Source organism: Euprymna scolopes, chromosome 32 (assembly GCF_053919585.1).
Source record: "Euprymna scolopes isolate OS-2025 chromosome 32, ASM5391958v1, whole genome shotgun sequence".
In the NCBI taxonomy this organism is placed as follows: Eukaryota; Metazoa; Mollusca; class Cephalopoda; order Sepiida; family Sepiolidae; genus Euprymna; species Euprymna scolopes.
Window position 1 is genome coordinate 43,207,094 of NC_136513.1, and position 24,405 is coordinate 43,231,498.

At 38.0% G+C, this 24,405-nt stretch overlaps 1 protein-coding gene across 2 annotated transcripts in view; it reads right to left on the reverse strand.

Moving 5' to 3' along the window:
• Positions 1–20,689, reverse strand: part of LOC145256312 (uncharacterized) — a 71,292-nt gene extending 50,603 nt beyond the window's left edge. For both annotated transcript variants that reach the window (XR_013863972.1, XM_080115040.1), the window contains exon 1: positions 14,109–20,689. Coding sequence is in view for 1 of the 2 variants with exons in the window: in XM_080115040.1 (XP_079971166.1) it covers positions 14,109–17,901 (3,793 nt within the window). In the remaining variant the exon portion in view is untranslated. The remainder of the gene's footprint in view (positions 1–14,108) is intronic.
• Between the last annotated feature and the right edge of the window lie 3,716 nt (positions 20,690–24,405).

A 24,405-nucleotide genomic window follows, 5' to 3' on the forward strand; every position in this document is an offset into this window, starting at 1 on the left:
TAAAATTTATAGACTAATAAGGTTCTCTAGTTTATTTATATTTTTATGCCTAAGTTTTTCGCAAAGATAAATAAATATATAATAGAATCTGATATTTCTTTTTGCGGGAACTAGCTTAGGGTTGTCATCTACAACGATAGCTTATTTATTGAAAATTTACATACATGTGCTAATTATTAAAATTCTTTAATAATTACAAGAAACCTTCTCTACCACTAATAGCAATGGCCCAAAACACATTACCTGAAAGTACTTCTTTTAAACTCCTCGGCCTAACATTCATAGGGAACATGAACTGGAACAAATACATTGGAAGCATTGTCAAGTCTGCTGTGTAGAAGGTAGGTTCTCTCTACCATGCTAGAAAGTTGCTTACGCCTGAAAGTATTGTGTACCTCTATATGGCTACCATTTGCCCATATATGGAGTACTGTTGTCACATTTGGGATGGTGCATCTGCTACTTGTCTCTCATCCCTGGACAGGGTTCAGAAGAGTGTCGCCAACCTGATAGGTCCTGAACTATCATCTAGGCTCCAACCTCTGTTCCATCGACATAATGTTGCATCTTTCTGCCTGTTCTACAAGTATTTTAATGGTGAATGCTCTGACGAACTACAAGCACTTGTACCCCCTCGACGTAAATACCCCCGACAAACCCAAAAAGCAGCAAAATCCCATCCATACACAGTAGAGATCCCTAGATGTAAGAAAGCTCCGACAGTTTCTTCCCCAGAACTGCTAGACTTTGGAACTCCCTTCCGGAATTCTGCTTTCCCAACTGTACTGAAATGCAGAAGTTCATGTGTAAGGTGAACAGATATCACCTTTCTACTCATCTCCCTTTTGCAACTTATGTTCCCAATAGTTGCCCTCACTTCAAAGTTGTACTGTGCCTTGTTTGGGGTGAAAATTGAATAATAAAAAAGTAACTATGGGTTAATAATGTAACCATTGTGGCATAAACGCTGAAAACTTTGCTCGTCTTCTTCATCACGGAAATATGTCAGCTTACATATCTTGTGTATCACAATTGAAGTTCACAAGAGACTAAAAAGATTAGACAAAGTACAACGATAAAAGGCGTTTCTAATTTATACTTACAAAAGAAAAAATGAGCAAAACGAATGAAAGACTATGGATATTTATTCGATTTGATCTTTGTTTCAAATTAATTAATTCTGTATGGAGGGTGGCAGGTAAATAAAAGCAATCACTAATCAATTAATTCCTGTCAGCCCATTTCAGACCAAAAAATTAGACAGACGGTACAATGTAACAAGATGAAAGACGTTTCTTATTTATACTTTCAAAAGGATTAGCTCGAGACAAAACAAATGGAAGAAAATTGAGATTTTACACCCTGAAAAACTTACACATAAAATAAATAAAATAAAAATTGAAAATTCTAGAGTACAGAATAAGATTAGTATATAAATTTAACGTAAAAATGATCACCCACTTCCCGACCAGATAGTGTTTGAATATTTTCTGGTTTTAGTTAAATCTGAGATGTAGCCGTGTTCTTTTATAGTCAGATTTTTGTAAGGGTTAAAAGAAGTTTTTTTTTGTCAGGCTCTGTTGATACTCGGATTTAGGGTTAGATGTAGAGTTAAGGTGATTGGAAACAGTAGTTCTGTTGTCACCCGATCTTCTTTTTAAATGTTTTTTATCTAAAAAATTAAAAAAAAAAATTTTCAAATGTTTCTTTTCCAGTTACATTTTGATGAAATGATTCGTCTTTATAACTTTTCAATATAAACCTCTCTCTAAAAACACAAACACAATATTTATCAACCTTAAAATTATAAAATCCATCGCGTCTATATACTTTAAAACGTTAGACAATAATCCGAAAATAGTGATCATTCTATGCAAATTTATATGCGAATCTAATTCATTCTCGTAAATTTTAAAATGATTGCTTTATATATATGTATATATATACACAGAGAGAGAGAGAGAGAGAGAGAGAGAGAAAGAGAGAGAGAGAGAGGGGGGGAGAGAGATGGGGGATAAAGATACATAGATAGATATCTGTGTATGTGAATGTGTGTGTGAATTTTTATTTTTATTTTTAGCAATAATTACATTTTGTATGAGTTAGCTCTCCCTGGGAGTTAGGAAGTGTTTTGGCCTTTACAATTCAATAGTCGCTTAGCATGTAAAGACGTGTACGAATACACATACATACATACATACATACATGCATACATACATATGGACACACATAAGTCTTTATTTATTTACTCATAAAAATATTGAATGATCAGATAAATCCGTTTTTAGAGCATATTAAAAAAGCAAAATATTTTTTTTAAAAAAAGGAAGAAAAATATTATTCAGTTCTTTATTTTCCCTTTTTTATACGTTGAAATATTTCTGATATATTTCGATCAGTAAGAGGCTCGTCTTCGGAGAGTAAAAGAGTTATATTGCCTGTTTTTCTTTCTTCTTCTTTTCCTTATTTTGGTAAATCCAAGGCGTGCTGCTGCTGCTGCTGCTGCTGCTGCTTCTGCTTCTGCTCTTGCTGTTGTTGTTGTGTAAAACGCACGGGGTGTTAACAAACTCTTTTGTGAGCTTATTTTAGCGTGCGTTCGCTTAAAGATATAGGAATTGGTATTAAAGCGCTCGGAAGCATCAATAAGAATTTTATAATCATTGAATAAACATATAAAACTGTTTTTAAACACGTTAAAAATGCAAAATATTTTTTTTAAAAGAAAGAAGAAAAATACGATTCAATTTCTTCATTTATTTTTGTCTTTCTTTTTATGTTTCAATTTCACTATTATTTTATGTTATGTAATACTTTGGGGTTTTTTTACATGGAGGTCACCACTTATCAAGGCCCGGAGGCCACTCAGGGATAAGGATTATTGCATGTACAGTAAACAATGGGATAGTGTTGTAGTAATCATTAGTATTGGAGATTTGATAGAGTGTCTTACTTAAGAGGGCGGTTTGTCAGGAGTTTGTTTATGTTGGACATCTAAGTTGTAGTCAGGTGGGGAAACAGGCAAACGGAAGAGAGTTCCACAGTCGCGCACTTCTGAGAATCTACTTTTGGATTTAGGCACAGATAAAGAGTGGGGGAAATTATTGACAGTAGTTTCAGCCAGACGGGTGCTTCTCGTGAAAGATTGGCGAGGGGGGACGAGAGATTGAAGTTCAGACGAGCACTTGCCATGGAAATAACCATAAAAAAAGACAGACTCGCAACGTCTCTTCTGTGCGAGAGAGGCTGCAGGGAAAAGAAAAGGGCATCCCCACTAAGCTACAAAGTCTATATTGTACTCTGTCAAGGCAGGATAGGCTGTTTTTAGCAGCTCCTGCCCAAATGTAGCAGCAGTACTCCATCCTGGGACGTAGTTGGCTTTTATAGAGATAGAGAATTGAATCAGTAGTGAGATATCTTCTGGAGCGGTAGAAGGATCCCACCATCTTTCCATGAAATTGTGTATTGTTTTCACTGGTTGCCATGTTTATTTTTGCACCATTTTCCTAGCGTCCTTGGCAACAGACCTGATGCACGTGTTCCATTTCAGATGAGGATTAAATGTCAAAAAGCTGGTCAAAACATGGAGCCTCCCCAAGACGAGAGCCATCTATTTCAATTGATGCCAGATAGGGATCAGAGCGTTGATGATGTAAAGATAGAAGCTTGGTTTTGGATACATTAAAAGTAACCAGCCACCTCTTCCCCCACTGTATCACGCGCTAAAGATCAGAAGATAAAGAATTAAAGAGAACTTTGTCATTTACGGCCTTTGATGTGTTGCCATATATGGTCGTGTCATCAGCATAGATGTCAACGAATGATTTAAGTATGTGTTTAGAGAGATCATTGATGTAGATCAGGAAGAGAGTTGGGCCCAGGATGGACCCCTGAGGGACACCAGCATTAATACTGTGGACCTCTGTTTTCTGCCCATTAACTACTACTCTTATGAACCTATCGGAGAGAAATGATTTAATGATTGAGAAAACATTACCACTGATACCGTAGCCGGAAATCTTGTGAAGTAGGCCCTTATGCCATACCTTATTGAAGGCCTTTGATATGTCAAGAGCAACTGCCCTAGAAAGGAAACCTTTGTCAAGAGATTCACTAATCCTATGATATATAACCTTTAGCACATCTGCTGTAGATCTTGCAGAGCGGAAACCATATTGCATGTCACTTAGAAGGTTGTTTCTGTTGAGATGGTTGACTACTTCTCTATTTAATATGGATTCCAGGAGACTTATTGGTCTGTACTGAGAGGGAGATGACTTTTCACATGAATTCTTAAATACAGAGCATACTGATGAGGTTTTCCAGGGTGTTGGAAAGCACTTCTCCTTAAAGCAACGCTTAAACTGCTTTGTAAGTATGGGAGCAAGTTCTACTTGGAGCGTTTTCAGCACTATAACTGGAATGCCGTCATTGCCAGTTGCTTTACTGGAATCAAGGTTCTTGATTTCCTTGGCAACCTCATGCACAGATATTTGTATGTTGCATAGCGTATTGTCTGTTATAGGAGGAAATACAGGGCGTTAATAGTTTGGCCTTGTCTGATGCTGACGAGATGACCTCAGGTCCATTGATGATGGTTGGGATAGAACGCACGCTTCTGTTCAGGATTCTGTTTGCTATTTGCCAAAACTGGTGGGAACCAAGCCGCTACTCAGCTACTTTGGATTTAACGGATTGAGCATATAGCTCTCTTGCATTTTTTATTACTCCTTTACAGTGGTTGCTGGAAGTCCTGAAAACAGCTTTAGCCTCAGTACATCCACTACGTTGGTAGCTATGGAAAAAGTGATTTCTGAACGTGATGGTAACAGCACATTCTGGGGAGAACCATGACTGGCTGTTAGGTTTTTGTTGAAATTTTTTCGATGGTATGAATCGGTCTATGCCTACAATTAACCATTCAGTCAGGTCTGATACTATAGAGGACACATTATTTTTAAACATGTAATGCAGAGATAGATCAGATATGAATGTACGGAAGCTATCCCAGTCAGCAATAGAGTATCAATATACAGTACGGTAGAGAGGTACGTCTGAAGACTTATTACATTTCATTTTTATCTAAACTGCTACAACGGAGTGGTCGGAGGATTCCAGATCAGATAGAACGGAACATGAACACAGCTAAGGGGAAGTTGTGAGGAAAAGGTCTAGAAGGCTTGCATATTGACCGGTAGTATCGGGCACACGGGTGGGTACGTGAACAATTTGAGTGAGGTCATAGGCAGTGGAAAAATCAGGACAGAACCTCCCCTCTCTTCATCGGTCTTATTTGAGTGGGTCAGCCATTCCACATTATGGACATTGAAGTCATCGCAAATGTGAATGTTAGCCGAAGGATGAGCAGACAGGATGTAGTCAATTTTCTCAGATATGCTCTTAAAGATAGTAACACCACTGTTGTGGGGCGATAGTGAGCAAATATAAATGAAGTGGTGTAAGCTAGTACAACCCTTAAGCACATATAAGGTAAATTAGGGTCTTCTCTGGAGATATCACTACCATATGGAAAGCCATCTTTAATATAGGCACATATTCCATGCCAATGGCGATCTTGGATGTCGGATTTAGATGTTAAGTTAGAGTATCCTTTAATTATGAATTTGTTTAGGGAACGGTTGGCCCTATGACAGTTTCACTTAGAAAGAATATGTCCGGTTTCGTCTCCTGTAATTGGGTTTCAACCTCTGGATGGTTGGAACGTAGACCCCCTGAAGAAGAAGACCTGGTAGTACTGGATATACGTTGGAGGATTTGTGGAACAGGTCGATAGACTTGGTTGGAGCAGGACAGAGAGGGAAAGTAAGAGAGAAAAATATAAGAAATTTTTTTTGTAGCACATGATAAGGTAAAGTCGTAACAATTACCCACTAGTATGGCATCGAGATGCCCTACCAGAAACTACTGTATGGTCCAGAATCCATTCACCAAATGGCAATACAGCAGTCCCGGTACTTTGCACCTGATGATAGGGCAGCCTCTTTAGTGGTTAATCCAAGGTTCGGGTCCCTGACTATCAGGCAGATAACGTCAGCTTAGATGAAACGTTTACCTCCAACACCCTTACTAGTGACAAGGCCACATGGATAGACATAGAAACAGAAATTTTCCGACTTCTCAGGCTACTGTTCACAAAGTACTACCGACCTGGAAAGCAGCTTTTTCTTCACACTTTGTCAGAAACATCACTCATTGGAAATGAGGACTGAAGGATAAAAAAAGAGAACCGAGAGTTACTGGAGCTACTGATAACACTTCCACATGCATTATCTACTCTCCATTAAAAAAATAAAAATGTGAGGACTTATTAATATCTACTTAGTAAAGTCCGTTGCCCAATTCCCAGTTTAGGACATTACTTGAAGATAGTCTCCGCTCCCATATTAATGCATGGATATTTTTGCCGTTATCTACTTGGAGCTAGAATGTTCGACCATGCTAGCTCCACCCCATAATAAATATGCTATAATGAAACTTTTATCAAATTGGAAAGTCTGGTTATTTTAACTCGTTTGAAAAACTGGCTAAGAAGTAATACCTTTAGTGTACTATTAAGTTTAGAATTACTAGAAGTACTGCATACTTTAGAGAGAGAAAAAGCCGCGTGTTTTTGAGTTCAGATAATATGCAGGTATAATTTGGGAAATGTTCAATTTCATAGTGTAGAGACCAGAAAGGAGTTATCCCCCTTTCGCTCAGACATTGCATAAGTGGAGTTATCCCCCTTATAAAAGGACAGGCGAATCGCCATTATTTGTTTACACTCGTTCACGACGACACGCTGTCGGATTAGAAAACCAGCTTGCTTAAAACGCAAACCTTACATGGCGCTACGAACATATTGTCACTTTAAAACGTGAAATACTTATATTGCATTGAACTAAAGATATCGTTACACTATGGAACAAGAAAACGTTCTCTTATTACGTCAACTAGTCGAGTTACAAAAAGAAAACATCGAATTATGGAAGGACATCTTACACGGACGAGCGAACACGTTGCAAACAAAAAGAATGCAGCGACCTTCTATAGGTCTGGACTCAACAGATAGCGAATGGGCACTCTTTTTAGACACCTGGTCACGGTACAAGGAGATGTGCAGACTCGAAAATCCAGCTTAAATTCGAAACGAACTGCGAGAAGCATGCACACCAGAAACGAGCAGGTTACTGTTTGAGCTCATTGGACCAGAACGACTCAACAATGCGGCAGAGGAGTACCTTCTTCATCAAATACGACTGGTGGCCGTTCGAGGCTTACACAGGGAAGTCTACCGATAAACGTTTCACTCCATGAAGCAAAATGAGGGTGAGTCAGTGACCCATTTTTTATCGAGGTTACGTGGCCAAGCGAAATTTTGTGAATTTCGTATTCAGTGTCCGAACGAACCCACTTGCCAGCAGCAGATTAATTACTCAGACGATATGGTTGCCGGGCAAATGATGGCAGGGTTAAGAAATATCGAACACCAGAGAAGGGTACTGGCAGAGGCAGCTACACTTCCTACCTTGGATCTAAAGTTTTCACGGTTGGTTTGCCTGGAGGCAACAGACGAGGCAACTCCACACTTTTCCGATACTACACAACCTCTCGCGATGTCTGGGGTACAAAGGTCGAATCAAGTACAAAAAATGCATGAGGCAAAGGCCCTGTCGACCCCACGGGACACCAAACCTTGCAACGGTTGCGGAAAAACATCACACCGAGGTGGATCGATGAACCGGAAAGATTGCCCAGCAGTGGGACTCAAGTGCCACTTTTGTGGAATAGTAGGGCACATTAAAAAGGTGTGCCGGAAAATTAATAAATCCAAAACGGAGGCTATAAAAAGCGGGGAGTCGTTCATGTTTTGCTCCACGGATAAAGCCCCTACTTACAGACACAATGAGAGACAACCGGCAAACATTCCTCACCTTGAGTGGAATGGGAAACAGTTCCAGGTGGGCGCCCAAGAACCGCCCCCCTCAGTTACAGCAAAGGTAACTGTAATGAGCAAGTGCTATGCGACCTTTGGAAGGGTGCCAAAGAAGCCGACGAAAGTGAGCACTCACGCCATCCAAGCCTTCGCGGACACAGGAGCCCAAACCTGCTCTGTTGGCCCCGAGATTCAAGGACTCCTCGGGTACCCAAATGGGTACTTGGTTCCAACTACCCATCGGATAAGGGGTATAACAAATAGCCAGTTACACATCAAGGGGGTCCTGTTTTTACATATTAAGATGGGATCAAGAGAAACACGACAGGCAGTGTATGTGTCTGACAACACATCCGGTCTCTACTTATCACAAACGGCACTTAAGGAGCTGAAATTATTGCCATCCAATTTTCCTACATCATTATCGCAAAGCAGCTCAGCGGAAACAGAAGAAACGGCCCCTTGCGGGTGCCCGCGCACAGCACCGGCTCCGAAGAAACCATCAGCAATCCCATTGGAGCCAACCGACATTAACAGAGAAAAATTGGAGCAATGGCTAAAGGAACATTTCAAGGCCAGCGCATTCAATACCTGTCCACACCAACCAATCCAAGTAATGAAGGGTAAACCCTTAGAAATAAAATTCCTCCCAGATGCGATACCGACGGCAATCCACACCCCAATACCTGTCCCCCATCATTGGAAGGAAAAGGTGAAACAAGATATAGACCGTGACGTGGCACTGGAGATAATCGAACCCGTACCGGTAGGCACACCAACTACTTGGTGCTCGAGAATGGTGGTCACACCAAAAAAGGATGGGTCCCCAAGGCGGACGGTGGACTTACAAAAGTTGAACGAGGCAACCATCAGGGAGACGCACCACACTTCGTCCCTATTCAATCAGGTCTCGGTAATGCCTGCACATACCAGGAAGACTGTACTCGATGCGTGGAACGGTTACCACAGTTTACCGCTGTCTCCAGCTGCACGAAACGCCACCACGTTCATCACTGAATGGGGTCGGTACAGGTACTGTCGAGCCCCTCAAGGATTCCATGGATCAGGAGATGGCCACACCCGTCGATTTGTTTATATCACCATGGACATGGCTCGAAAAACTCGGTGTATAGATGACAGTCTCCTGTGGGACAACTCAATGGAATCCTTATTCTGGCACACAATTGAATATATAAACCACTGCGCCGATAGAGGGATTGTGTTTAACCCAGACAAGTTTCACTTTGCTGACATGGAAGTGGAGTTCGCAGGGTTTCAAGTAACAGCAAACGGGGTCAAACCCATAAGAAGAATGACTGAAGCCATCCTGAGCTTCCCCACCCGACAAATATTACTGGGGTTAGGTCCTGGTTCGGACTCGTAAACCAAGTCTCCTATGCATTCTCACAAGCGGAAGTTATGGCCCCATTCCGAGAGTTGCTGAAAACAAAGGACAGGAAATTTTATTGGGATAAGACATTGGAACAGATATTCCAAGAATCGAAAAACATAATAGTGAAAAGAATTGAAAAAGGCATCCAAACATTCGAAATGAACAGAGCAACAGGACTCGCGACAGACTACAGCAAAACAGGAATATCGTATTTTCTGTTTCAAAAGCACTGTAGATGTGAGGGGGAATTAAACATGAGTTGTGGGGATGGCCATTGGAAACTCATCCTGGCGGGATCCCGTTTTACCAACGACGCGGAATCACGATATGCACCAGTGGAAGGTGAAGCCTTGGCTCTGATCTATGAGTTGGAATCATGCCGCATGTTCATATTCGGATGCCCAGACTTGGTGATTACAGTGGATCACTTACCGCTCATAAAGATATTTTCAGACCGAGCCCTGGAGAATATAAAAAACGCACGCCTGTTAAACTTCAAGGAAAAGTCACTCATGTATAAATTCCGGATAAAACATCGACCGGGGAAACTCAACTTGGCCCCTGACTGTGCATCTCGGTACCCAGCGGGCACCCCACTAAGAGACCAGGACCAATCCATTGACACCGCAGTCAAAGCCGCCTTCACACCAATGTACGAGAATGATACTACGTTAAGAGCCATCACATGGGAAAGGATTGTGGCTGCGGCAGCCACAGACGAAGAATGCAGGATTTTGAAAGAGCTGATTCAAAATGGCTTCCCCCAGTCATGTAACAATATCCCAACCGTAGTTCGAGTCTTCTGGCCTATGTGTGAGGAATTATATTGCCTGGAAGGAGTGATCATCAAGGGGAACAAAATCCTAATACCTCGACAACTCCGCGCAGAGGTATTGGAATCTCTTCATTCCGCTCATCAGAGTGTGAACGGAATGCTGGCGAATGCGAGACAACGACTATTCTGGCCAGGGTTGGATGCTAACATCAGGCAAACAAGAGCCCAGTGCCGCACGTGCAATGAAATCGCACCATCTCAGCCCAGGGAACCCTTGATGTCCCCAGCAGACCTGGAATTTCCATTCCAACAAGTGGTGGTTGACTTCGTCCAGATGCAGGGTAGACACTTTATGGTATACGCAGACAGGTATACAGGATGAGTTGACGTGGCCCTAATGACATCGCGAAGAGCCAAGACTGTGTGCGATACCTTGAGGACTTGGTTCTGTACCTACGGCGTACCGGAAGAAATTTCGTCGGATGGTGGACCACCATTTAAATCCCAGGAATATGACTTCTTTTTGAGGAATTGGGGCATACGAAAACGTACCTCATCAGCGCATTATGCCCAAGGCAACGGCCCCGCAAAGTTAGCCGTCAAAACCGCGAGACGTATACTGGCGGACAATACGGACAGTTATGGACGCCTGTGCCATGATCGGGCGGCCCGAGCACTACAGACCCATAGGAACACGCCTGTCCAAGATCTGGACATGTCCCTAGCCATGATGCTGTATGGTCGGGTCATTAAAGACCACCTTCCTGTCCTGCGGGACAAATACCAGGTTCGAAAACAGTGGACAGAAATAGGCAAATTAAGGGAAGTGGCAATGGCCAAAAAACACATGAGGAACGAGCAGTATTACAACCAACATTGTCACCCACTCCGGGAACTCCAGGTAGGAGATTACGTCCAGATCCAGAACCAGGACGGGAACCACCCACGTCGATGGACAAAGACGGGGAGAATCGTGGAGACCCAGGGGTACCGACAGTACCAAGTCCGGGTCGATGGAAGCAATCGAGTGACATTGCGCAACCGTCGGTTTCTCCACAGAATACACCCGGTAGTGGATGGCCCTCGTAACATCAGACAAGAAATCCCGAACCCACCTATAAATGTGGAGACCCCACAGGCACAACCTCCGGAGGAGGCAATGGAAGTGGAACAACACGCCGACACGGAATCCCCAAGCGAGCATGAGGAAGAAATGGAAGTGGAAGATACCACGGGAGGAGATACCCCAAAATACAGTCCTCCTCCGTTAAGGGAACCGTCAAGTCGGAGGACGAGAGCCCCAAGGGGTTTGTTGCCGCAAATGCGGGGGAAATCGCACGAGTATTTCTCCACATAAAAGATGACCACAACAACTTGCTTTTGTGGTCACGAGGGGGAGAGGCATGTAGAGGCTAGAAAGGAGTTATCCCCCTTTCGCTCAGACTTTGCATAAGTGGAGTTATCCCCCTTATAAAAGGACAGGCAAATCGCCATTATTTGTTTACACTCGTTCACGGCGACACGCTGTCGGATTAGAAAACCAGCTTGCTTAAAACACAAACCTTACACATAGGAGACTTTTTTCTCGTTTTAAATATATGAAAAAAGTATTGGTTAATAATAGTATATTTGACAAAAAGATTTAGGAAAAAAGATAAATAAAAAGAAAACGAGACAAGTATTCAAGATTAAAGTCAAAGCTGGAATAAGGAAAAAATAAGACAAAAGTTTGCAATACACAGTTGTTAGTAGACTTCAAAAGTTACGGATAGAAATGTGGCTTAGCTTTTTGAGTTCATAGCGTAAAGAGAAGAGGATGCTAGTCTGTCAGTCTGTTTTTATGCGGATATTTAAAGGGTATGTTGGATGGCGGTGGTGGGGGATTATGGTGAGTTCTGTGTTTTTATTTATTTATTTTAAATTCAACATTGAATTATCTACCTCATGCCAGAATGTTCGACTATTCCGCTCCACCCCATAATAAATATGCTATAATGGAACTTTTATCAAATTGGAAAGTCTGGTTGGTTGGTTGTTTTGTTTTACGGCATATCAACCGTTTTCAGGTTATTTAATGCCGAATCTGGTGATTTTGAAGAACGATTTTTTAATATAGTATATTTGTTTTTTTTTAAGTCGTATTCTATTTAACCCATAGTTGGGACCCTAACAGGTGCTACCACTCCGGGTCAGAGTGGACCTGGGAGCAATGGCAATTAAAGGGTGGCTCGACAATCCCTAAGGACTGCAAGCTGGGGCCCTCACCATCGGATATAGTTTAAGGTCATATCCAGGACCTGGAAAGTCTGGTTATTTTAACCCGTTTAAAAAAACTGGTTAAGAAGTAATACCTTTTAGGGTATTGAGTTGAGTAATTTGTATATTTTATTTATTTATTTTGCGCACTTTATCCTCATCTTCATAGTTATTGTTTTATAACGTTTCGGTGAACTATTCCTCTGGCCTTCATCAGGTGGTTTACCACGACGAGATAGGAATGCCGAGTCCCTTTACTATATCCTCCATAGTTGTTGTCGTCTCACTACGTTTTGGCAGTAATTACTGAGGATACAGTTACAAGACCCAGCATTCCTATCCCGTCGCAGTTAACCACCTGAAGAAGGCCAGAGGAATAGTTCACTGAAACGTCGTGAAATAACAGCTATGAAGATGAGGATAACAGTCCGCAAATAAATAAATAAATAAATAAAATATTTTCAATTTTAACTTTTGAAATAAAAAGAAAAAGAATTGAATCTTATTTTTCGTCCTTCTTTTAATAAAATATTTTGCATTTTAACGTGTTGTAAAAACAGTTTTAAATGTTTGTTCAATTTGAAATTTTAATGATGCTCCCTAAAGCCTTAATACCAATTCCTATTATTGGCGTATTTCTTAGGGATATTATTGCTGAAAATAACGACGAAAATCGACATGATTTTAAAAGCGATAATAAACTCCTTCGGGCCGGGATCAAAGTGTAGTGTCTGTTCTGCAGATGGTGTTTATTTGCTCCCCCACAAGGTATTTATTTGCTCCCCCACTGAGCAAATTAGGCACAAGGCCGTTTTTAATGTGAGGTAAAAACCAGCTCCCCTAAAAGTAGGCAAAAAGGGGGGAACTCTGGTTACCAAAAATAATAATTGTCCCAGTATAGAGGGTTTCCCCTCCATTGACTGGTACAAATTATCTTAAGTGCAGTATCTGCCGGAACAGATGGTATTTATTTGCTCCCCCACCGAGCAAATTAGGCACAAGGCCAATTTTTAATGTGAGGAGTGAAGGGAGGGGGAAGGGAAAAGGGGACCAGCTCCCGAGAGGTGGGAAATGGGAGCTGGTTAAAGGTCAGACATGTGGGGTTGCCCCCACATCTGGTCTTTGCTAGTCATAGCAAGTCATAGCTTGCAGTATCTGCCGGAACAGATACTACACTTTGATCTTGGCCCGAAGGCCAAAATACACACACAGAGTGTGTGTCTGTTCTGCAGATGCTGCACTTAAGATAATCTGTACCAGTCAATGGAGGGGAAACACTCTATACTGGGACAATTATTATTTTTTGGTAACCAGAGTGACCCATTTTTGCCTACTTTTAGGGGAGCTGGTTTTTAGCCCACAAGAAGAAGGGGATGCTCGTCAGTCAGTCTGTTTTTATGCCGATATTTAAAGGGTCTTGTGCCTAATTTGCTTTGGTGGGGAAGAAAATAAATACAATAAACTAACATGTAATTTTGGAGCTTTGTGGTGATGTGATATCCGCAACCGACTGCAGACTCTATAGCTGTGGGATCGAGCCCTAGTATTGCAAGCTGCATTAATGAGCCGTATATACAGTGAAATATATGTCTGTAGGTAACTGTTATATCTATAATAATTAAGTATATATTCACCAAGCTTTTCAGAGTTTTCACACGTAATCGCCTAAAAAGTAGGATCATTTAGTGGTCTCAGGGCCCTTATGTATATATTTACCATAAATAAAATAAATGAAATAAATGTTTACTTACCTATGGCATAGAGCGTCTCATTTATGCAGTCATCACAGAAAGCCTGTAGCAATGCCAGCACATTATATGGTAACCACGTGACAATGAAAACCAATAGAATTGCACTCAAAGTCTTGGCAGCTTTTCTGTCCGGTATACGCATGCGTCGATGCGTGCTATATCCCTTCCGCCACTTCTGGCCTCGCTCATTGGTCGAACATGGCGTCACTTCACTGGTACCTGGTTCCGTCTCTATCGTATCACTTCCGGTTCCTGTTCCGGTCGTGATATCACTTGTTTCTCGCAAGGAGGACGTCGCTACTTTTTCAGACAGTTTGTCGTTTGCGGTTTTGTAGCTGCTATGGTGATAATAACTGAATTCGTCAGTTTCAATGGCGTTTCCGGGGGTATCGCCGAGAACTTCCGGCCCTAGACTCGTACGCGACAGCCCTACAGTCTCGGTATTCTCATCGGTGTTATAACTCTTCTCCTCCCACTGTGAAATATCTTCTGACTCCACCCACGCGCTTATGTCATTAATAACTTCTTCTTCTTCTTCTTCTTCTTCTTCTTCTTCTTCTTCTTCTTCTTCTTCTTCTTCCCAAACTTCGATAATGTCTGACTCGGAGTCCGACCCAAGATCTGAACCCGACTCCTCCCACTCGTTAATATTTGTGTTTTCAAATTCATTCTCTAACCCTTTGTTCCGATCCGTATTCTCGCATCCATCTACGGAGCGATGCCATTGATCAAACCCGACACTACCACTAACCAATCGAATCGACGGGCGGCCAATTCCCTCGCCTCTTGGTATGTTGATCAGAATTGTGTATACGTCGCCCGGCTCTTCAAAACAATGACGACTCTGCGACGACAAGCGATTGGACGAAAACGGCACGTGGTGGCAATCCCGTTTGTTTATTGGGCGCTTTTTTCTCCGTTGTTTTTGGGCCGACCTCCTCTTTCTTTTATGGATGAAGTTTGTGCTTGCTTTTAACGATATTTGATCGGTCTCACGTTTATTTGTATTATTATTGCTATTAATAATTTTTGTGGGTGAATTTTCTTTTATATTTATTAAACTGTTTTGTGTTTGTGTGTTTTCATTGTGTTTGGCAAGGTGCGTGTGTTTTACGTTTTCATTGTTGTGTGTATTTTCTGCGTTTGTGCAATCGATAGATTGTTTGTCGTCATCACGATCATTGTGCAATTTCCGTAAATCATCATCATCATCATCATCATTGAGTGAACATTTTGATCGAGTAATGTTATTATAGTTTGTATTGACTTCATTTAACGAAGCTGCTATGTAAGGTCCTACGTCATTATTTATAGAACTCGCACTGTTATTATCATTATCATTTACATTCCTTGTTTTTGTAACATCAATTGGATATACGTCATTTGTTACCAAATTACTTGACGTAGAAGACGGGGAATCATTGTCTATGGTTTTTGATACTGTAATGTTATCTTGGTAATTTTCCATGCTATCTTGGTAATTTTCCATGTTGTCTTGGTAATTTTCCATGTTGTCCTGGTAATTTTCCATGTTGTCCTGGTAATTTTTAATGTTATCGTGGTAATTTTCCATGTTGTCTCGGTAATTTTCCATACTATCTGGGTAATTTTCCATGCTGCCTTCGTAATTTTCCATGCTGCCTTCGTAATTTTCCATGTTAGCTCGGCAATTTTCCATTTCGTCAATATCGTTTGTTACACTTTTATTTATCTTTCCATCTAGCAAAGAATCGTTCACAGATTCGTTTGTCATCGTTATTATTTCTTCTTTATCTTCTGATGATTCTTCACTCATTTCGTTAAAAGTAAGTTTCGTTTTAATGGCTGATAAAATATCGTCTGATACACTCGGCGACAACCTGACATTTCCCGAACTTTCGCGATCTGTAATAATAACGCTTTCGCTTTGTTCATTTTCTAAAACACGATTTCCATTAAAACTTTCTTCTGAACCAGTATCCGAATGTTTATTTGGATTCGCACCCTTTTCTTCCGATTCACATTTTGAATAGTCACTCAATCCTCTGTCATTTACTTTCGACCTTTTGCGTTTTAATTTTTGTCGTTTTTTCAATTCCTTTAGAGTCATAGATTTCTGCGACAAAACTTTTTGCTGTTTAGGAATTTCTGTTATTGAATCTGAATCCTCGACAAGATCTGTGACTTTTTCGTCAAATGTATTGCTTCCAGTGCTAGACGTGTCTTTTACGCGCACTTCGGTAGAATCTGTGTTAATATTTAACCCCTCGATTAGATCGGAATATTTAAATTGTAATTTGTGTCTGAAATCGATCTCCTCCGATTCTTCCGATAACAGATTTATACCAGATTTCTTTTTTAACTTGTCGCTTTCCGATTCACCTTCGACCTCGCGAAAATCGGTTCCATGCATCTCAAATTCTTTCGTCTGCAAGTTTTGGAAATCTCTTATCGCTTGTTTGCCCATTTTTCTATTTGCTAAACTTTGACGAATCCTAAGACAATCGAAACTCGTTTTGGGACAAGAATCTTTGTCAGCCTCTTTCTCTCTTTGATGACCCTGGAATTCTCGTTTTTCTTTGGAGTTGAATTGAACGCGATAAACTTCCGGTTGCTCCGTAGCATTCACTTCCGTTAATTCCGAAGTCTTTAATCTCAGATCTTCGACGCTGGAAAATATTTTTGAAGATTTATTTTTCATTCTATAATTTTTCAGTTTTTGTCTCAGTTTTGTACAACGCAAAACCCTTTTGAAATGTTTTAAGTTTTTACGCTCCTCTAAATAGGGAGAAGGTTCACGTCTTTGGTCGAATGCCAAAGACTCCCTCTGAAAATGAAGTTTGCTTAATACGGAAGATCTGTATTCACATTCATTAATCTCCATATTCTGGGCATTTTGACAAGTACTAAAACCTTTTCTGTTTGTCTTTGCGCTTTTTTTCAAAGTCTGTCGAAGTTTTAAACAATGCAACTTGAAGTATTGGGTTTTTTTAAGACGCTTGCAATTTTTGAACCGCTTCGGAGTTTCTTCAGACTGGCGGCGACCTGTGGGTCTAATTGACATCAGGATTTTAAGGTCCTTCTTGCGTTTTTCGGTAATCCTCCAAATCCGGAAATACAAAACGACCATCACACAAACCGGGATGAAGAACGCAAATAAAGCAGTGACGACAGTCAAGAAAGAATTCGTCTTCAGAAATTGGATATAGCAATCATCGTAGGGCACAATCCGTGATCCATAAATGTAGGGGTAGCCAAAAATCCCGGGACACCAGACGAGACCGGATGTGATCCAGGCAGCTGTTATGACTATGCAAACCCGTTTCCGAGTCCGCAAACTACGGTAAGCCAACGGAGAAATAATCGAGTAGTAACGGTCGAGAGAGATTAAAAGTAGGGAAGCGGCACTGGCGCTGCTCATGGTGTAGTCGAGGGCAAGCCACAGGTCGCATGCGAGACTCCCCATCGGCCAACGGTATCCGTAGATCACGTAAGTACCAAAGAACGGCAAGGAAACTGCGCCGACTGCGAGGTCAGCCACCGCGAGACTGATTAGGAAATAATTGTGCGGCAGTCGGAGGCTGGGTTCTGTTCGAAAGGCGGCGATCACGAAGAGGTTTCCCCCAACGGTCATCAGCGAGAGAAGGGCGAAGATGATGGAAATGACCACTAGTTGCACGGAAGTGAACGGTATGCGAAGTGAAGGGAAGGCTGGGAATGGGGTGGAGAACGGGTGGGAAACGGGTGGGTTAGTAGCTGTGAAAGTCAAAAGAAGATGAGGAGTTGGAGGGTAGTTGTTAAAAGACTCGTTCATTTTTTTTTTCAGTACGCGGGGTGCTCACTAAGAAGCCTTGAATGTTTTTTTTATGCACAAAGTTCTTTATATCTTGAAATATTTATTCATGGTGTTTGGTTTGGTTGTTTTGTTTTACGGCATATCCACGCTTTTCAGGTTATTTAATGTCATATCCAATAATTTTGGAAAAAGATTTTATGTTTCAATTTTTTTTTTTTTTTTTTGCAGCATATCAACCATTTTCTGGTTATTTAATTCCGAATACAGTAATTTAAGAAAAATATGTTTTATGCTTCAAATTCTTTATATCTTCAAATATTTATTCATGGAATTTGGTCTGGTTGTTTTGTTTTACGGCATATCAGCCCTTTTCAGGTTATTAAATACAGAATTTAGTAATTTTGTTTTTTTTTATGCTTCAAGTTCTTTATATCTTCAAATATTTGTTCATGATATTTCATTTTGTTGTTTTTTGATGAAGGCAAAATGTTTTTATTTACGACTCTGCGGAATATGATGGAGTTTTGCGAAGAGTAAGAAATAACAAAACCATTAATGTTTGGTTTATTTTTGGTCAGAAAACTAGTATCTTCAGACAGTCTATTCTGAAAGTACCTCCTGCCTAGTATGGAATTTAGGAATTAATGAATAACGTGATCATAAGTTTTAATTTTCGGGTTCCCATCACAAAACTAAGATATATTTAAATCAATAAGTATACAAAATCTGAAGATCCTATATAAATTTTAACTGTTTTCTAGCGTGTTAAACATTGGCTATCGTCAATTAAGCAACACAGAGGAGATGTCCATGTTTCATCCTTGTAGTGTCAAGCAAAGATCACAGATTTTTGTTATTGATTCTTTTTTATATATCGATGTGATGTCTAGTCTTGCTAACTAACCAATCAGATGTGTTGTTATTTCCCTGCCACAGGTTAATGTGTTCATTAGCCAATAGCTGAACTTATTTTATTTTGTTGTTTTATTTGGATGTAATCCCGTTTGTACGTGTGATCGGTTAACAGATGGCTTATCTAACATCACGTTTAATCGGAATAATTTATTTTCTCTTTTGTATTGATTTTATATGTTAATTTAGTTTGATTTGATTTGGTAAATTTATGATGTATATAGTTTCATTTATTTATTTGTTATGTATATGGTTATTCAAAAGTAAATTTTATCTTATGCTTACAGTTGGTTTCTATTTCATATCTAGAGTTCAACATGTTTTTAGGACTTTGAAAATAACTTTTGATTTATTTTGTATTGGTTTTTACCTTAGCTGTTGATTTAGTTTTATTTATTTCATTTTATTTGTATTGATTTTATATGTTGATTTAGTTTTATTTGATTTATTTGATTTGGTATATTTGTCATGTATATAGTTATCCTAAAGTAAATTTTAATCTATGACTGCAGTTGGTTGTTATTTCGTTTCTGCATTTCAATAACTTTGGGGTAGTTTTAAAATTTATTTTGTATCTATTTTGTATCGTCTTTTTTACCTTGATTTAGTTTTATTTGATTTATTTTATTTCATTTACTTATTTGTTATGTATATGGTTATTCAAAAGTAAATTTTATCTTATGCTTACAGTTGGTTGTTATTTCATTTCTAGAGTTCAACATGTTTTAAGGACTTTGAAAATAACTTTTGATCTATTTTGTATTGGTTTTTATCTTATATGTTGATTTATTTTTATTTTATTGTTATGCATAGAAGTTATTTTGAAGTAATTTTATTTTATGCATACAATTAGTTATTATTTCGTTACTATATTTTAGTAAGTTTTGAAGATGTTGACCTTTTTTCTATGTATTTTTTACTTTAACCGTAGGTGGTGATTTAAGTTTAATTGACTTATTTTGTTTCACTTATTTATTTGTTATGTATATGACTATCCTTAAGTAAAAGTTATGCTATGCCTACAGTTGATTGCTATTTTGTTTTTACATTTTAGTAACTTTTAGAGATCTTTAACATAACTTTTGTATCTATTTTGTAATTGTCCTTACCTTCGGCGTTGATTTAATCCTATTAATTATTTCGTTTATTTCATTTATTTATTTGTTATGCATATAGCTATTCTAAAGGGATTTTTTTAACTACAGTTGATTTTTATTTCATTTCCAGAGTTTAACAGGTTTCAGGGATTTTTTAAATAACATTTCTATGTATTTTGCATTAGTTTTTTACCTTCGATATTGATTTGGTTTTATTTATTTTATTTCATTTATTTTTTATGCATATCCTAAAATAATTTTATCTTATGCCTAATGGTTGTTATTTCGTTTCCAAATTTTAGTAAATTTTAAACATCATAACTTTTCTATCAATTTTTATTTCATTTATTTAGTCGTTATGAATATGGTTATCCTGGAGTAAATTTTATGTTATGCCTACAGTTGATTGTTATTTTGTTTCTACATTTTAGTAAATTTTAGGGTCTTTAACATTACTTTGGTATCTATTTTATATTTGTGTTATTTTTGTTTTATATTATTTATATTATATTTATATTTCGATTTTATTTTAGTTTTATATTATTTTTTTCATACCAGGGCGAGGCATACCCGATAAGCTTGTCGTGTGCACTTGTTGCAAACCTATACACGTGCACTAGGAAAACTACGTACGAAATGTTTCAGGCAAACAAAAGCAGTAGCAGTGAGACTAAAAACGATAAATAACTGTGCTACAATCGGAGATAGGTTTTAGTTAGAGAGATGCAAGTGTAAATTACAAATCTCACCTTTTTGTTCACGACTTAGAACACAATCAGCGCTTCAATCACCGGGTATTTATTGTTTTCAAAATAATTAAATTGCTATCAGTTTAAAAATAAATATGATACATATTCGTTTTATTTATTTATTTAAATGATATTTGTCGCCAACGACAATTAGTTTTATGAAAGAAGTAGAAAAAGGAGTAATGTTTTATAAATAGCATTTACACTGACTGAAATTTATTAGTTCACATGAATTATTATTATTAGTAAATTAAGCAGGTTGATGTAAAAATCTCTGTGGAATTTCAACACGACCCCGATAATATAATTAATAATGTTTTAAGATACGCCTGCGTATCTTTGGAAGAGGCTTTTCCCGTTGATCTCTCTGTTTGTCTGTCACGCTTCGGCTTAGTATATCACGTGTTTATTTTTAGACAGACTTGTAATCCTTTCTTTTTCTATTGAGCTCTAACGGACGTATTTTTTTTGTTTTGGAGCCCATGAGATTGAACGCTGGTGGTGAGATCTTTTTTTTTTTTTGGCATACTTTGTCTTGAAAATGGTTCTAACTCCCTACCCCTTATTATTATTATTATTATTATTATTATTATTATTATTATTATTATTATTATTATTATTATTATTATTAGCTCCTATTATCAATTGGCTTCATACCTCACCTGGAGCGACTAATATTTACTAAAAAAATACACGGCCACACTTTATCGAAATTAATTAAAATTTCTTCATTTAGGTTTGGATGTCAAGAGGAGCGATGTAATTTTAGTATTAATGATAGAATTTCACTTTGTAGGTTCGATTTAGAACATGGCTATGATAAACGCACAAATATATACAGGTTTAAGAGTAGTGGCAATGACATTGGTATATATAGGCGGAACCCATGGATATTCTACGATTAGACTTGAAGTTATTAAAACAATGCGATCCTTTTCAGTCTGTCAAGTTTAAGACTGAAATAACATTTTCTTTGGTCTACAGGGATCAAGTTGGTTGTAGAATTTTCCGAACATGAAAATGTATTTTTGTCGGTCTGTCACGATGCAATTTGAAAAAGATTTGTCTCTGTTTCGTCACGCTTACGTTTCAAATAATATTTTCATCAGAAAACGTTACTATATTAGAGAAGCTACTCTCTTTATGTCTCCGTTAATTCGGCTTAGAGTTTTTTCCTTCTTTCTGTACTGAGTGGAAATGGAACGTACTCAGATCAATGACTTGCTTTGACGTCAGCTAGCAGTCATGAAATAATAATCATTATATATATATATATATATATATATATATATATATATATATATATATATAATATGTCTCTTATAACGAAACCTAAATTGTTTCAAAAACAAGCTCAATTAAGTTATGTTTCTGGCTTCAGACCAATTTTACTGTAGTGCAACTAACTAGTGTATATATATATATATATATATATATATATATATATATATATATATATAGAGAGAGAGAGAGAGAGAGAGAGAGACAGAGAGAGAGGAGAAAGATTGATAAATAGATTTATATATCATGTAATGTTTATCTATTAGGTATGCTATTCGTAGGGTACTAATTATAGTGATAGTAGAAACGCGGCATAAACTATGGCGAAAAAGTTACTACTCTCTTTCTGCTGCGTTCGTCCGGCTTATTTTTTCCTCTCCTTTTTTTATTATTTATTTAATATTTTAACGTGTTTTAGGATCAGCAATCTTAGAGGAAGTAACTTTTGAAGAAGAAGAAGAAGAAGAAGAAGAAGAAGAAGAAGAAGAACCAATGACGCTAATTTTAAAATCAATCGAAAATGTTCTCAGCAATTTTCAAAGGTATAATTTAGCCATTGGACTTCCGGTTAAGAAAGTTGATTTGGTTCAATAGCGATTTTAACAAGGTAGACAAAAATGGTTGGTTAATTTTAAGCAACGTTGTTTAATAAAAGCATTATTACTAAAACTACAACTTTAACTCTTTATCATTTCCATTTGAATATCAGAGTGCTCATATATAATAAGGAACGTAAACCCCATCTATCTACCTATATATATATATATATATATATATATATATATATATATATATATATATATAAGCTATCTATCTATCTATCTATCTATATATATATATATATATATATATATATATATATAATGTGTGTGTATGTGTGTGTATTTAAAAGGACCTTGTCTGTCTGTGTGAGGAACTGTCTCTACCAAACTACTCTGTGAATATTTGGTCTACAGACTTTAAACTTGATATGTAGGAGACTTTGACCTGTGGAACAAATTCGATTTTGTTCTAACCGGCAAAAACAGCTTCTAGAGGGTAAAAATTGAAAACAAAATTGGAGCTCGTCACGCGTAAATCAACTAAACGTGTACCTTTTACGCATGCACAAATATACATTTATACTATATACATTGTTTATATAGTTCTGATATCCATCCGTTGTTTACTCACATGGTAACGAATATGGCTGGGAAGACATATGTATTTGGTTTCGATTCTAGCTGATGGCAGCCAAGTCACATTTTTATTTTTTAAAACTTTTGAAATCATTACTTATTCTATATTGGCTAGAAAAGAGTATTTGTTCTGTAACGTATTTTGTGTAACGTATTTTCTGTAAAGTATTTTGTGTAACGTATTTTGTGTCACGTATTTTGCGTAACGTATTTTACGTAGGGTCCAATATAATAATATATACGAAATCTGCATGAATTAAAATATTATATTTAAGCGTATTTTACGTCCGGGCAATGCCGGGCGACTTGCTAGTATCTTTATAAAATTTACTTATTTCTTGCACAGAGGTTGGTATTAAACGTCCGCATTTCTATTTCAAGAATAAAAACAAGTTCCTAATAAACTCAATCGAGTATATACGAGTGACTTTATAAAGAATAACTAACTTGTATATTCTTTTTAAAAACGAAGTGTTATTAATGAAATATTTGTTTTTTCGTTTTCTTTTTTTTTAAATCAATTTCCTTTAACCATTACACAAAATTCTATTAAGGCATATTTTCTATACTGTGCGTGATTGCATCGTATTTGACGTGAAAAATTCTAGCACATACGCATTTCTTGTCAGCATGTAGAACGATCTCTACCAAACTACTCTGATATTTTTCACCTACAGACTTGAAACTTGATATATAGGATATTGACAACCTTTCCGTGGTCTCTACCATAAGCATCTGATGTCTCTCTAGAAATAATTCTGACTAGAAAAAAAATATCGAGGAAACCAATGCCAATAATGGAATATTCGGATTCATATGATGATGATGATGATGATGATGATGATGATGATGATGATTCCTTCCTACACAAGCGTATATATGAATAAAAATAATTTAAAAAATTTTCAAAGAAGTCACTTAGTTTAAGTAACATATATTTTTGTAATTGTATTCATTTGTTTTGTTTTTTTTATTACAATAATACCCGCGGTCTGCGTTCGCGCCGAATCAAAAGCAAAGTTTAAGTTTTATATTAAACTGATTTCATTTATTTATAACTTTTGTCCTTTAGTCCTCACATTCCATGAGCGATGTTTCTTACAAAGAGGGAAGAATTGCTGTCAGAATCTATTCCATTCTAACGCTTATCGTTGACAAGTTTTTGATCTTGAAGTAATACTTTTTTAGCTACTTATATAAGTGGCTTTATGCTTTGTCTGGGGCGATTTCCATAAAAAATACACAGAGTTCCTCGCTTATACAGCACTTGGACTACTCGATACCACCCGCATACATGCCATCTTA